Source organism: Struthio camelus, chromosome 4, assembly GCF_040807025.1.
Source record: "Struthio camelus isolate bStrCam1 chromosome 4, bStrCam1.hap1, whole genome shotgun sequence".
NCBI lineage: Eukaryota > Metazoa > Chordata > Aves > Struthioniformes > Struthionidae > Struthio > Struthio camelus.
This window is the reverse complement of record NC_090945.1, coordinates 73616276-73631993: the sequence shown is the minus strand read 5'-3', so window position 1 is coordinate 73631993 and position 15718 is coordinate 73616276. Positions and strand designations below refer to the sequence as shown.

Genomic DNA, 15718 nt, shown 5'->3' with positions numbered 1-15718 from the left:
ATTTGTAAGGTGAGCACAACAGCAACTTTCAGCCTTGTAAGAACCTGTTATGATGGAGCCTTGGTTATATTCTGTAGCACTACTGTAGAATGCTTGGAGATCCTTTAGCAGAAGGTACTGTCCATGTCCAAAGTTTACCAAGATAAGGAATAACAGAAAATAGTCTTATGCTGTGTACCAGCACAAACACAATGCCACGCATTTTCGTAATATCCTGTGTTTTACACCACTCACTGAGGAATTAAAATGAAAATAAACAAACAAAAAAACCTGATGAGTAAGACAAGATTATTGCTTTTAATTTCTATAGGATGTATAGACTGAATTTAGATTAAAGGAATTCTAAAGCAACTCCACCACCTTCTGTAGTGTGTTATAACCATTTAAGATGGCCTCTATCCAAGGGCTAGCCAGCTTCCCATGTGCATTCATATACTTCCTTAATGAAAAGAAGCTATCGTATATCATCATCTCGCAATTAGATCCTTTGGTAAAGGAATGGTACCAGAGACATGGATGGTGTGCTCATTACATTCATGTGAGGTACTTAATCACACTCACTGTTTATTTAGATCAAAGCTATTTTACTCAGCCTTTGAAAGTGATCTTTTGGAAGCCAAGCTGCCAGGCAAGGAAAGTTTCTGACTACTGCTGGCATAATTCCCCCATCTTATTTTCAATAGTACAACTGATTATGACTCATAAATACATGCTTGTCTCTTCTAGGCCCCCTGGTTCCAGAAAGGCTTCCAGACATGGGAAGATCAGAATTAGCATTTAGATTTGTATATCATTGGTCTCTTCAAAAAAATTAGACCTCTAATCTTTGCAAATAACCCTTCATTTGCAAATACTGAGGGTAACGTGAGAGATGCTGAGGATTTCCCATTTCTGTTGGTTTCAAGGGTTCAGAGTGCTCACTGTCTTGCAGAATCCTTCATCAGCAGTAAGGCTTTCATTAGGAATACCTTCAGTCTATCATCATCAAAATGATGAAAACAAAGATTATAATCAGAGCAGAATCTCTGAGGAGTAAGATACTCCTGTTTGCTTCTTTCAGCTGAGTTTTCAAAGCTAAACCTCCTAAGCAGATAAAGCAAACTTCCATTTTTATCCGTCAGTCTCTTAAATAGTGGAAAGTCTAGCAGGATGAATTCATGAATTCACATTTTGCATATTTTGTAACCTTATGTTTGGGGATTTCCTTTCTAAATCTTTTCCAAAAAAAGGCTATATGTCATTAATTCCTTTGGGTCTGAGCCCTGATGAACTTGCCAAAAACCTGAATTAAAAAAGTTGTTGCATAATACTTACCAAAGGAGTAAAGGGAAATTAATAGGAGCACTCTAAAGCTTTGGAGAGAGTGATAATTATCTCTTAATCAATGGCAAAGATCTGGCTGGTCTAGATCCAGTTGAGCTGGCCCTACAAAAAGAAGCATCAGTCTAAAGTATGCTCTGTGTAAACTAGTCATGTGCCCTTATTGTAGGCCAACGAAAAAAGAAATAAAAGAACTCAGACATGAGCTTTCCCGTCCATTCTGATAAACTTAAATGCAGAACATTAATATACTCTCAGTCACAGTTATTAATTAATTAAGCCTTCAATCCATGCTCTTAGCTTTTACAATATATAATTTTACATTTGGAATGCAATGACCATCATTCTCCTTCATTCTAATTGTTCTGTTTATCACCAGAATGGTAAGGGATTCATGGTAGCAACCACATGAACTTCCTGTCTACCCCTTTTATTATTCTGTCTACATTACTGATGTGAACTGAGCCTCTTCCCAGGAAAGGCATAGTAAATTGTGCAAAATAAACAATCAATTTTGCCACTTTGCCTTTTGATTAAATTGCCTTCTGGAAAAATGGAGAACCTGTGTCCTGAAGTTATATGATGGTTCTGCAATTCAGGACAACAAGCATTGAATATATCATGCCGGAAACAATCAGCTTGATTTTGCATTCTTGACCCAAGTCTGCTTTGTACCTTGATTTTTATGAAAAATTTAATTTGTCGTAGAAAACCAGCCTTCGCTAGTACTTCCTAGTGTCCTCTGTTAGGCCTATGTTTTCACTGCCTGTTTATTCACTTGTAATTTAAAGGTAAATAGATAATAAGGGGGAAGCATATGTCTGGGAATGTTGGCAAAAAACTTGCGAAATGTCCAGTGCAGATTTTTCAACAGCTCTGTTTCTTTATTTTTTATTTTTTCCTCTTCCTACTGCTGTGTTCATGTAGTGGTTAAAACAGATAGAGGGGACAGAAGCTGCGTTGACGCAGAAGATGTTAGACCTGGAGAATGAAAAGGTAAGGAATGAAAATTAAAATACAATTCATTTAGCTAAATGACGTTTCAAGGGAAAGTGTATGAACTTCAACGCAGCTTAATTTACTGCCTTTCTTTGCTTAACAGAAATTTTCATGGTAAAATTGGTAAGAGGTTTCTAGAGGTTTCAAGAGGTTTATTGCTTGTGCTCTTGAAATCTGGGGTGAGAGGGAACTCTCAAAGCCATATACAGTGGATGAACATACAAAATAGCACATGAAGGCATAACTTCACAGAGCATATTAGCTAAACCGTGTGAAACTGTCTTTGTGCTTTCTCTGTGTAATAACTTGTCTTGCAACAGCATCATCGTTTTAATCTCGGGGTTATGTTAGTGGAATTAAACAAGGATACTCCTTTGCTCTCTGGTGTTCAGTTCCTGGAAAAACTGTAAAGACCTTTTCTCACTCCAGATAACCTTTCTTGCCCCAAGGTCTTTCTGCTTAAAGATGGAACGTTTTCTCAAAAGCAATTCTGTATTGCGTAACAAACTCAGTGCTGTGCTGACCTGATTTTTCCATATGTTGAACCCAAACTTTTGGAATGAGCGTTCAGTTTTATTAGTTTACCATGCATGCTGCGCTTCTCATCTGCAAACGGCTTTACAAACACTGAATAATCCTTGCCACACCTTTTCCAGGTAGATAAGTAAGCAGCATTACACCCATCTTAGAGAATGGGAAACTGAGGCAGAGAGGTTAAGTGATTTGCCCAGGGCCACTGAAGAAGTGTGTATTTGGGCCACAATCAAACAAGTGAGTGCACTTGGTGCTCAGAATATGTTCTCTTTGAGTATAGCCTATCCTACTGGTTGTACTTGAACATTGGAAAGATCCTCTCCACATTTAGCGTTTCTTTATTTTTAACTCTTGCTATGGAAAAATGTAGAAGTAATAGAGAATCCACAAATGCTAGATGCTTTTATAAAAGGAATCAGAAAACAACGGTTGCTTTCTAACTTAGTTTATTATCTTCCAACTTATTATCTGCGATGTTTTCAACTCGTACTCTGGATAGTTCTGTATTTATTTGTTTAGCATAGCAATTGGACAGTCTTCACTGTCAATTATTGTTGTCTCCCAAAAAATACATTATGAAATGAATTTATAAGTAATACTCTACCATGACACTTTCAGAGGGGCTGAGCACTGGTTTAGTTGTTCTTGGAACCCATGTGAAGTGTCTGAGGTCCTACTCTTCTGTTTCCTTGCCTCTTACCTTTTGCATTAGCTTTTGGAGAAGTAATGTAGTCAGGGCAACTACACTGCTATTTTAGGATCCATTGGTAGCTCCGCCTCTGACCCACTCTGTAGTCTTGGGCAGGACGCTCTGCTTCTCTGGTGTAAGCTACGTGTAAGCATGTTAAGACTAAACCTGTCCCTTTTGTGTGTTACACAGTGCACAGTGGAATTGCATCTTGCACAACAGCCACATAGCTGTTACTGTAATCCGCAAAAGAAAATAGCTATTTAATGCCACATGGTTTGTCAGGGAAGGATTCAGCTGAATAAACATAGCGTCTAATGTCATATTACATTCTTCAGAGTTCTGGAGACTTCCACAAGGAGCTGGGAAATATGACCTATAGGACCTGCTGGAGCCCCTGCCCTGCTGGAAAAGCTGCTCGAGTAGCTAAAATGACTAGCATAGCACTAGACACTTGCATACCTGAATCCCAGACCTAAGATCAAAGCCTGACATGAATTTTGTTTTTACTTTTAATATTGATTCATAAGTAACTAAAGAACTTCATAAACAGAAAAGTTTATTTAAAAAAACAGAATAATAACAATTTCAGTTCTTAAACAGAAAACCAGTAGTAACTTATTTAGTCCTCTAAAAATGGTCTTATATGCATCTGCTGCCACCAATTCGGACTTGTTTTTAGCAAGTAGGACGCCATCATTTGTAGGCATAAATGTGTTTGCAGTTATTTTGTGCTCACAGCCCATCTCCACCATCAAATTGCTGAGCTGAACAGGTACTGTTTATGGTTAGGCAAATTCTGTGCCAGTGCTACACGTACAACTAACTGAAAAACTGTCAGAGTTGCGTGTATATATTTGAAGGTAAAATTTGGCCAAATAAATGACTTGAGGACAACCCTGAATATCTCTTTTGTATTGTTGATGTAGCTGATACAGTTTGCAAGCAACAACATTCTTTGTTGTGTTTAGGAATGGCTGTGGCACTAAAATAAGTCATTAAAGCTACCCAGACCAGCAACATTTGCTTTTTATACAGTTAGTAAAATCTACAAAGAGTCATCTTAGGGCTCCTGATTTGGGGGTTTACTCTGCATGTTGAGGAAAACTTTGTTGAAAAGAAAGAAAGACAAAAGAAAAATATTAAATTCAATCACAGGACCTTTCTGCTTTCTGAACTACTTCTTATTTTTGAGCATGACAACTGTCTTGAAAGAAAAGCTAACAAAATCAAGTAACCTTTTAATGTTCTACTTATAATCATTAAAAGACTCTGAAGGCATGTTTTGCAAGAGCACTGTCACCAGTCAGTTCTAACTTGACTATTCAGACAACCTTCACATGCCCACAGTTTCCTTCAGCATAGTGCTCTTGGATGCGTAGTTCCATTGAAACCCCAGCCAGTATTATAACTGTATACTGCAAGGTGTTACTTCTTTAAAAGTTAGTGAATTTGATTTAGAAAATTCCATATAAATTCTAGGTATGTTGAAAGCTTCTTCAGCTCCTTAGCTAAAGTCACTTAACCTCTCTGGGCATCGCTTTACCCATTTCAAGTCGGCTTCCTACCTTTACAAGTTGAGAACTGAATTTTTACCTCTGCTTTGCAAATGCATCAGGGACCTTTCCTGTCAGGGATGGGATCTAGAATCCAGCTGGAACTATCCCTAGGTGTGATGGTGTCCTGCCCAGAAGAACAGGCTGGCCAACACAGATCAAAGTTTGCAGCATGACTTCCTTTACGGCACATATTGATTGTTTTCTAAAAAAGCAGTAAAGTGCCCTCCGGGTGCTGTGACTCTTCTCCCTCCCTTGGCCTGCCCTGTGCAAATAATGGCTATTGAACTGCATTGCATGCACATTCACCTTCCAGCCTTTGGGTGCGCCTCTGTCAGGTCAAGGCAGGTTTGTACACTGCTTTAGAGGTCTGAACTTTCTGGGTACAACTGGTTAATACGATACTTGTATTTTAAGTGCTAATACTGTAAATTTAATATTCCAAACATCCTTATGAAGAATATGATCATTGGCTATGGATTTTATTTTGCTTTCAAGTGGAAAGCTCACATAAAAATGACGGCATTTATGATTCTTCATGAATTAGGAAAAAGAACAAACCGTCCCTTGTTTTTATTATTGCTCAGGACCTGTTCAGTAAACAGAAGGGTTATTTAGAGGAAGAACTCGACTACAGGAAGCAAGCTCTGGACCAGGCTTACATGGTAGGAAAAGAACAGTCATTAAATTTTCATACTTGAATAGATTTGATAAAATACAGGTTTTTTTCTTTTAATTATAAATAGGGTTCTTTTTTAATTGACTTATTGTTCTGCCAGACTAGGAAATCAAATATTGCTTAAATGGAGACCTGGTGACTTAGGAAATGCTTTATAGTAGTTGGAAGTGTCATGTTTTTGCACTGCAATTTTCATTCTAAATTATGCGAACATTTTGTTAGTACATGTAAAATGGGAAGAGCTGGTCTGTGTGTGCACAAGACTGGCACTGGTAAAATATAGCAACGGTGACTTCAGAGCTCTTCCTATGTTGTTCTTCCCTAGGCATTGTGAACACTTGCTGCTGCCAACTTACCCCAAGTTAGGAATGCCTGTTCTTCCTATGCCATTCCTTGCTATGCTGTCCTATCCAACCATACCTTTTCTAGTTTTCAAAAGGAAAGCTGCAAGCTTGCCTCTTCTCAGGCTAAGCGACAAAACAAAGGAAGCCTTAGAAATTATCTAGGAATTAGTAAAACAGCACACCCCGTTTTGTTACTAATAAGACTTCAGGAAATCAAAATATGAAGAATTGTTTGTACATTATGAATATTTCATGTGAGGAAAACATTTTCAGAGAAGAAGCAAGGTCTAGTGCTCAGAGCAGATAATTGAGATAAAGCAAGCAGGCTCTATTCCTAGCGCTGTGACCTTGGGCAAGCCATTTAACCTCTCTGTGCTACCGTTTATGCATCGCTAATACGGATAGAATTACCTACCTCACAAAGGTGTTATGAGGGCTAAGGGGATGTTGTCAGATGCTCTTGAACTAAATATTGTCAGTCTTGATGGTGGTTTTTAATAGGACCGTGCTAACCCCAGTATTAAGAGAAATGCTGCCATGTTTTCTTTCTTCCTGTTCTTGTGAGTAGAGTTCTCTCTGTATGAATATGAAGTTCTTCTGTGCTCTCTACTTTGCAAAATATTGCAGTTTTGGTTATGCATGAGAATCTGACAAACAGCGAGACATTGACAAGTGATTAATATGGCCTTAAGTACACAAGCGTTCCTCTCTTGATTTGCTTATGGCAACTTGGAGCAATGCAAGTGAAGTAGACTCTGAGTAATGGCTGGCAGGATAGGAGGGCCAGAGAGAGAGGGAGAAAGCACAGTATGATTTCTGCTGTTTACAGTTTTTCCTGTATATGTTCTGGGCTTTTTATTTTATGGAATGACTTAACAATTCAGTTGCAGTTGAAGGGAATCTTTTCGTTTGCATTAATCTTGTACCTCAGCAATCAGGGGTTGGGGCCTTGTCTTATACTGAATGCAGATCTGACACCTGAATCTTCCCCCCAGCCCCTTGTTCAACATACTTGGTGATCTCTAGTTAAATAAAATAAATTAATTATTTAGTAGAATGGAAAGTGTTGCCCTGGTGGGACTCGGTCCCCTGCGGCTCTGTGCACTCTGTGGAATGCTCTTCACGCTCGCACGACCGCTGCTTGCTGTCTAGTTGTGTCCTTCCTTCCCTCCTTCCTAAGGCTTCGCTTGCTAGCCTGGTCCGGTAGCTGTTGTTGGGTTGTTTGCTCACTGTATTCAAATGGTAGCCTGTCTGTGTGTGATTTGGGTTGCATTAGAAAATCCAGGAGCTGGAAGCCACGCTGTACAATGCCCTGCAGCAGGATCCAGGCAGGCGGGCAAGCGAGTCGCTGACTGAAGCCCAGCGGGAGGATCTGCGAGCTGCCGTGGAGAAGGTGCGGCGGCAGATCCTGAGGCAGAGCCGCGAGTTTGACAGCCAGATCCTGCACGAGCGAATGGAGCTGCTGCAGCAGGCACAGCAGGTAATCCCTGTTCTCTCTCCTTCCCCCACATCGGTGTCACCACTGTGGTTGCCACCACTGCCCGAACGACAGCACTACTTCACCCTCACCTTGTCGAATTATGCCTAGTCGATTCTTTGTATGGCTCCCATGGCAAGGAGGTCAGCAGTGTTAAGACCCTGTTGTGCTGGGCATGGTACACACACAAAATGAGTCACCCTGCCACTACATGGTCCTGTTCCACAACCTACTTCATGTGTGCAGAACTACACAGTCCTCCAGGCAACTCCAGGAAGAGCATGTTGCAAGATTAAGGCTTAAATTAGGAATAAACTGGAACGGAAGGTTGTAAGTGTACAACACTGTGAAAGGAAGAAAGGCAAAAGGAGTAGCTGCAGGAGCTCAAAGGTCCCCCCGCCTTTTTTTTTCTTTTTCTTACACCTAAGTGTGATGTTCTTAAAAAAAAAAAAAAAGAAAGGAAGAGGAAGTCATAGTAAGTCTTTTAGCTGGCCATTTACATGCCTTTTAACAAGTTCAGGAAAACCCGGAATGTCTAAAGTACTTTTTGAAGGATAAATATAGGCAACTTAGATTCAGGCAACTTCTTGGCCTGTGGAAGCATGGTAATTTGCTGAAGAATCATTTGGTTGGATTGCTAGTTTTTCTCTGCATATATTTAGGGAAGTAAAAGACCTATGTATTTTAGGGTGTTAGTTTTTCCAGCAGAAGCCTTAGGAATGTGGTTCCTCTTTATAGGAACCTCTGGAAGATGCAGCCAGATGTCTTAGATCTTGGAGACTGCCCTCCAGTTGCTGTAACTGTTTTCTGTGCAGGTCTGGAATCACATATTCCAAGTATCAGACTGTATTTTTTAGAAGCATTCAGGATGCTGTCTCTGATGCTGGTTACTGAGGTGGGGCCTGCATTTGTTTTAGTTCAAGCTGCTCTCTGTTCAGATTTGCCTTGCAGATTAATGCTAAGACATGTGTGCATTAATAGAGAGCAGAACCGATGTAACGTACTGACCAGGCACTGCAGTGTTCCTCTGCCCTCATTCTACAGTGCTGCAAAGTGCTTGTGGTGCCAGTGCTGCTGTAAGGCTCCATTCCCTTATCCCTTCACCTTATTCCCTTGTCAAAATATTGAGATCAGGAGATTAGAAACAATATTTGCATTTCTTAATGGCTGCCAGGTCAGTGTGTACAGAGAGCTGGAGAAGGACCAGCCGGTACTCAAAGTGTCAGAAAGAGAGGGTATGGTGAATATATGCAATTTAGCAGATAAGGACAAAGTCTTTCAAGCAGCTTTTAGGCTTGGTAGAAACAAGTTCAGATTTCTCGCTGATATTGGCTGCAACGGTGTTAAAATATCATCAAAATAGTATCAAATTATCATAAAAGTGTCAAGAATTAAAATATATCGTATATCTAAATATTGAGGATTATCAAAAAAAAAGATTTATTCAGCTTTCCATTTCCTTAATGAAAGAGAAAAATAAAAATGTAAACATGTCTTCAGTTTTAGTTGTTTTTCTTTTCTTTCCCAGAGGTGAAGTAGAAAAGGAGAAGGAAAGAAATGAATGAGAATGAGAAAGAATGAGATGATTTGTTAAATGAAAAAGATAGAATCATAAGCTACTTTTAGTATTTTAATCTGCTTTGATAGCTACTGCGTGTGTGTAGCTTTGCACAGTCTGTGGCATCAGACCTTGGCTGTCTGAGAGATACAGAGAACGTGATTCTTATCACAGTTCATCCAGAGGGGAGATAAGCCAGAAGTTAAAAGCTTAATATTATTAAGGTAGCCAAAAATTAGTGAGAATGGATGTTATTTGTCAGTCGTCTTAGGTCTAATTTCCTCACCAAACTTTTAGTATTTTATTTGGAGCGCTAAGCTATTCTAATGCAGTGAGTGTGAATGCTGTTATGTGTTGACTGATGCCACTGACTGGTGAGTACAGCATCAATCTTTTTTGGTTACGTTAGAGCTCTGAAAGTTCCAAGAAATCCTTCTGGCTCCAAGGAATGAAGTCTGTGTTTGCTCAGAACCTCTGAAGAAATAGCTTATACATTTGAGGAATATTAATTTTTATTAGTTGTATAAATCCTGCATGTTCCTCATTGGGAACACAGATCCATGCAGTCCTGTGCTGCAGAGGCTCACAGCTTTTTAGCTCTTCTTTCAAGCTTGCCTGTTGCTTTCTCTGCTGCTTCTGATAGATGATACATTTCTGTGTCTACATTTGCAGGAAGGGGTAGGAGAGGAGCAGATCATGCTCCCTGAACACTTGCTGCTAAGGCCTCTATATCTGAGCAACATGCAGTCTCAGGTTTTTACATAAGACTAGATATAGTCTGGTCCTTTGCTCCCACCAGACACGTAGTCTGAAGATGTCAAAAGGATCATTATTGGCAAGGACCTTTCTGTGTCCCCCTATTGGGAGGACTGGAGTACATTTGGAGGACACCCAGGACAGAGCTTTCAATCTAGGCTGCTATAACATTGACAATTAGAGTGGACTAATAGGATTGGAAGTGTAGAGTGAAGCAGTTGTTCCTGAGGACCTAGCACACATGCTATATGCACTTCAGGAGTTTACTTTGGACTATGCTCAGTGCGGTCCAATGCATTGCTTGCTATTGCAGCATTTGTGCAGATCTAGAGCACATCCTCACTCTAAGTTAGAATCCAGTTCATATGTTCACAGATTGCTCCATAATAGGAAGTAAAATATGACAAGTTTGGAAGAAACTTTAGAGTTATCTAAACCTACTCTAAACCAAAATGCTAATGTAAAACAAGCCTTATTAGCTATGGATGTTTATGTTTCTATCCCCTGATGCATTTTTTTAGAGTGTTGTCAGAGTTTCGTGTTGTGCCTGTCTCATTAGGCATGCTAATATTACAGCCCTGCAGGATACATTTAAGGATACTGAGGATACTGCGTTTTACTGCCTAACAAGGTATTTATTTCAGTCATCTATTTTAACCTGCTGTATTAGGGAGGAAAAACTAAGGCAAAGATGGTAATTAATTTACCTGTGGTATAAGGAATGAACAAACTGCAGTTGAAATCCTTTCCTTAATACCTTCTTCTCAGTTATTTTCTTTTTGAAGGTTGTATTTGTGGGTCCTTATGAGACTGATAACTTAGTAGTTGTGTGCAAATGTGCACTGCTTAAAAACAAAACAAAACCTAGCATGAATCAATAATGTCACAGGGATAATTCTCATTGGATTATACTCATCTACACTACCAGATGACAGATAGTAATGCTAAAAAAAATGAGGGCGTTCCTTTGTTGGCAGAATCCTAATGTATGGATGAAGCTGCTCTGATAGAGGTTTTTCTTGGTGCTGTAGATATAGCACATCACTAGATGCTATATTAAGTCAAACCCCTCTTTTCTTGATTGTATTTATGGCCACGAGAGTTTTTGCTGACATAGTGGCATTAGCAAAAGATTTTTTACTCTTTATTCTGGCAAAAGCATAGTCTGGACCAGGTCATATCTGTGCACTCTACACTGCCTTTGCAGTACACACCGCCCTTCTTACCTCTGCTGAAGTGGAGGTTAAGGAAAATGATGTGACAGCACAGTGGAACTGCAAGACTTGATACAGAAAGTCCTTGCTACGAGCGCTTCTAAACTTTCCCTGAAACGGGAACTATATATAATCATTTAAAGACTCCAAATTCTCTGAAACTCTGGAAGTTTATTTACTTCCAGAAGGCCTGTTTCTTTGATTCTGTTGCCTTCTGGTGCGCCTGATGTGAGGGCTTCAAGAGAACTACTCTGCTTATCCTGGCAGAGCAGTTACACCCTTCTCTGAGTCAAGAAATAGTTGTGTGTAAGACACACAGAGTGGGGGTGCAAGAAGATCTCACCATGGAGGAGGAGAAGGGGAGTTCTCTCCTCCTGCATCTAATGATCCTTGACCGTACTGCAACATGCCAAAGGGGCAAGATATGTGATGAACATTGCAGGTAGGTCTGCAGGGTTTCGTAATAGGTGAACTGCTTCATGCAAGGCCCTTAGCAATACAGCTTGTCAGAGATACTGGTTTTACAGAGCAGGCGAATGTTCTTTCCAAGGAATGCATTGCCTGAAAAGGACAGGGACATGCATGAGGAAGTGAGTTAATGGGTGGCCAAATGTGAGCCTTTGCAGCTTTCTGCATGCTTCTTTGTCCAGATATAAAGCCTTAGTTCTTAGCCCCTGGGTATTGACTTTGTTCTAGTAAAATAAATATGTTTTAGGCTATTAGGCCCTATTTCACATCAGTAGGTCTGTTCATCTTAGGCATGTGTAGCCCCATATTATTATTGTTCATTAGTATATAAATGGAATCATTCATGTATATCCACTGTGTATTAAAAAAAACTATGCCTCTCTGTGGAGCCAAATTAGACAAACCGTGTGATTAGATCTGCTTGCTAAGATTAGCTTACAAAGCTTTTATTAAACTCAGTGCAACATGCAGATCTGGGGGACAGATCCTCAGCTGAAGTACATTGACAATACCCCCTTGAATTCAGAGAAGGTGCTTTGATTTACACCATCCTTTCTATTGGTGGGAGGCAATATATGTTAATTAAAAAGCTGTCAAGAGCAGCTTGTGATATTTGCTTCTAGCCATAGGGTATGTGCAGTTCAACTGCCTTTTATGCATATGTTGCCATAGAAGAGGTTTCTAATTGTGTTAGAGTCTTTTTGTAAGCTCTTTATAAGCCAGTGTCTGGTTTAATTTTGGCAAGACTTCGTTTAAGAGTAACATTTGTGCCTTAGCCAGTGCATCATAATTTCTGTGCGTTTGACAAAATGGAGGATCATTACTAGTGGGTTCTGTTAAAAAGAATAATTTTATATATATAACATCCTTCACAGTAAGCCATTGCTAGAGAGTGTAGCTACAAAGACTGTCTTCTGTAAAAGATATTTCAAACAGAGCAATGAAATACGTTTCTGAAGTAGTGATTTCAAAGTTTTACTTAAGCAAACTTATTTAATAATAACAAAAGAAAGAAAGAAAGAAAGAAATCAGAGTGTTATGGCTAGATCTCCTGAAAAAAACTGTGTGGTTGTGGGCTCTGAAGGTCAAATGATGCCTTATATATATATCAAATGAGACCTAAATTGAAATATATTCCTATTGGTATGACTGTAGCTGCTTGTGGAGTAAGAAACTGTGGAAAGTGAGCAAAACCTGACTTTAAATTAGGATAGATGATTCAAATTGCTCTATTGGCAGTATTCAAACATGGAAAAAAAAGTATAATAGAAAGTATAATAAAAATAGAACTTACTTTGATTTCGTTTTAATTTATTTTAAGTAGAAAGAGAGCCTAGAAGATCTTTGCAGGACAGCACATTGACACATATTCAGTTCCAAAAATGTTTGCTGCCAATCAGAGAGTATATGAGAGACAGATTTTATTAATTTATCACAGAATCACAGAATCACAGAATGGTTTAGGTTGGAAGGGACCTCTGGAGATCATCTAGTCCAACCTCCCTACTCAAGCAGGGTCCTCCAGAGCATATTTCCCAGGATCACATCCAGACGGGTTTTGAATATCTCCAGGGAAGGAGACTCCACCACCTCTCTGGGCAACCTGTTCCAATGCTCTGTCACCCTCACAGTAAAGAAGTTTTTTCTCAGGTTTAGATGGAACTTCCTGTTGTTTCCCACAGCACTTATCTTTATATAAAATTGTAAGAAAAAGAAACAGAAAAAAATGTGTTAGTTCATTGTGTCATTACCCAAAAGTGTAAAACTTTTTTTTTACTGAGTTGCGCTGCAGTCACTGTACTAAGGTGGGGGTGTTTTATTCTAAGGCAGCTACTCTTGGGTGGAACTCAGCTTTGCAGGGTAAAACAAACCAACACTTCAATTCTAGACCTAAACATAAAACATCAACTGGAATGCTGAAAGCATCCAAATTTCTGCTTTGAATAATTGGAATACAGTTGCAAATGTTTTAACTATATTTACTTGAAACTATAGCCTTTACTCCTACAAGCAGGTTGGACTACTCATTAGAAATAAAAGCAGAAATTACCACTGTCTCAACAAATTTTACTAAAGAAGGTATAGGAGTGTCCTTTAGGACAAACGGAGATAACTCAAAACTGAGTCACTGGCATAGAGAAGAATTCATTGCAAATGTGATTTTTCAGGCATTTGTTTTCATAGATACTGAGAAAAAGACAAGCAGAAGTTACTTTTTAAATCCAGAAATGTCAGAATATAAAACGAAATGTCAGAATATAAAACTGTAGCTTGTAATTGAGAAACACTCAACTCATTTGCTTCATTCAGTTCCTTCCTTCCTTTTTTTCTGGCTTGAAGAGCTGAGTTCCTACAGGTTATGGGTCAAACACAGCTAGAGTGGACATGAAATCTCAGTGAATTTTACACTATCTTACACTATCGAATTGTCTGCATGGGGGAATTGTTTGTTCAGAAAATCATAGGATCAGATGTCCCCGTATCTGTAAGATCCTAACAGCTCAACTATTCAGGATACATATCTGGGTTTTTTTGAAGGTTTTCTGTATATTGCTGAAACATAATTGCCAGCCTAAATGAGAAAGCTTAGATTTATCACTTGATATACTGCTCATGGTCAGGTCGAGCTTGAATAAATCCAGAGACTGTGCTGTTCCACTTTGCTGTGTAATCTGTTACAGTTGATAGACCATCTATTTTTCACACAAGGTAAATTATTAAGGTTTAACGTTTGAATGTCTCTCTGAAGAGAGAGGTGAATGTTCACCTATGTAGTATTAAAAGATGCTGTGCTCAAGGTACCTGATTAGTAGGCCTAGGGAGGATATTGGCTTCAGTTTGTCCTCTCTGGCGCATGTCTTGTACTCAGGATAGGCTGTCTTGGTCAAAAACAGCTTTGAGACAGAATTGAGAAAGTAGTTGGAAATATTACTGGTAAGATTACTTACCCAACAATAATTGGGAAAAGTCTCCGATAATCTAAAGCCATACAGAGACTAGCTGTTTTTAATGCTTTTATTTTAAATCTGAAGTGTTAGGGAGCTACAAAGTTCATCCCTAGCTATTTGTGTACAGCCGTACAAGAAGAGGAATCCGTGGGGCAGCCAGTGATTTCCTTTGCAATTGTTAAGGCTTTCATTTCGGAAGTGTTCTGTGCTTTGCTCTTCAGCATATGATTGATACATACGGTTGATACATTTTTGATATTCATGAATTTCTCTTAAAGGCATCTGATGAGATGCATGGCAGATGAGAATTAATTTCAATCATTTCTGTATGTTTATCCTATAATGTTTCCTTATGTATGTATGTTTAGACTTCAGATCAAGTTATACTTGCTTTGGTAACTGCCTTTATAATGCATCTGTACAAGTGATGATAGTATGACTCATACAACACTTACAGAGTATATCTAAAAAGTATATTGCCTTTGTCCTAAATGAGGTGTGATTCAGGTTATACTCCAGATAAGATTAACTGTATGCCTGAAAAGTAATATTAGAATCCAGAAAAACTCTCAGCTGAAATTCTGGAAATGCTCAATGTCCTATTTCCTAGGAAGGTCAGTCGGTGGGAGCTACAGAGGAAAGGCAATTCTAAAAAGGAAGCAGGTTGTGAACATTATTACAGAAGTGAAAATTAAATATGTATCATAAGAATTACTTAGATTAAAATTTGCCATTTAAATAACAGAATATAAATATTCTAAATTTAATGTTAAATAAGTATTTCATGATGCTTTTTTTGCCAAATGATGAATCTCTGCTGTCAATGAGTCAATTTTTAGATGTTGAACTTGCTTTATCTTTTAAGCTCACATAGACTTAGAATAACCATTCATTCTATATAGATTATATGATTTTAATTATTGTTTCCCCCTATTGAGAAACAATAGGACTGCTCATATTCTGGTCTTATATCAATGTATGATGTAGTTTTTCTACATCATAAGGCTAGCAGTGCTAATAATAACCAAGCTTACTAGTAAATATTGAGCTGTAACTTCATATCTGACGGTGCAGCTAGTCATCCAGCGTCAGTTTCTAACAAATGGTTATTTTAACCTAAATTGTATTAAAAAAATTCACTGATTTACTACCAAGATCAATGCAATTGAATACTTAT

At 38.7% G+C, this 15718-nt stretch overlaps 1 protein-coding gene across 1 annotated transcript in view; it reads left to right on the top strand.

Moving 5' to 3' along the window:
• Positions 1 to 15718, top strand: part of JAKMIP1 (janus kinase and microtubule interacting protein 1) — a 157062-nt gene that overhangs the window by 129243 nt on the left and 12101 nt on the right. Inside the window, exons 20-22 of the mRNA XM_068943406.1 lie at positions 2248 to 2316; positions 5685 to 5762; positions 7397 to 7600. Of these exons, the coding sequence (XP_068799507.1) occupies positions 2248 to 2316; positions 5685 to 5762; positions 7397 to 7600 (351 nt within the window). The remainder of the gene's footprint in view (positions 1 to 2247; positions 2317 to 5684; positions 5763 to 7396; positions 7601 to 15718) is intronic.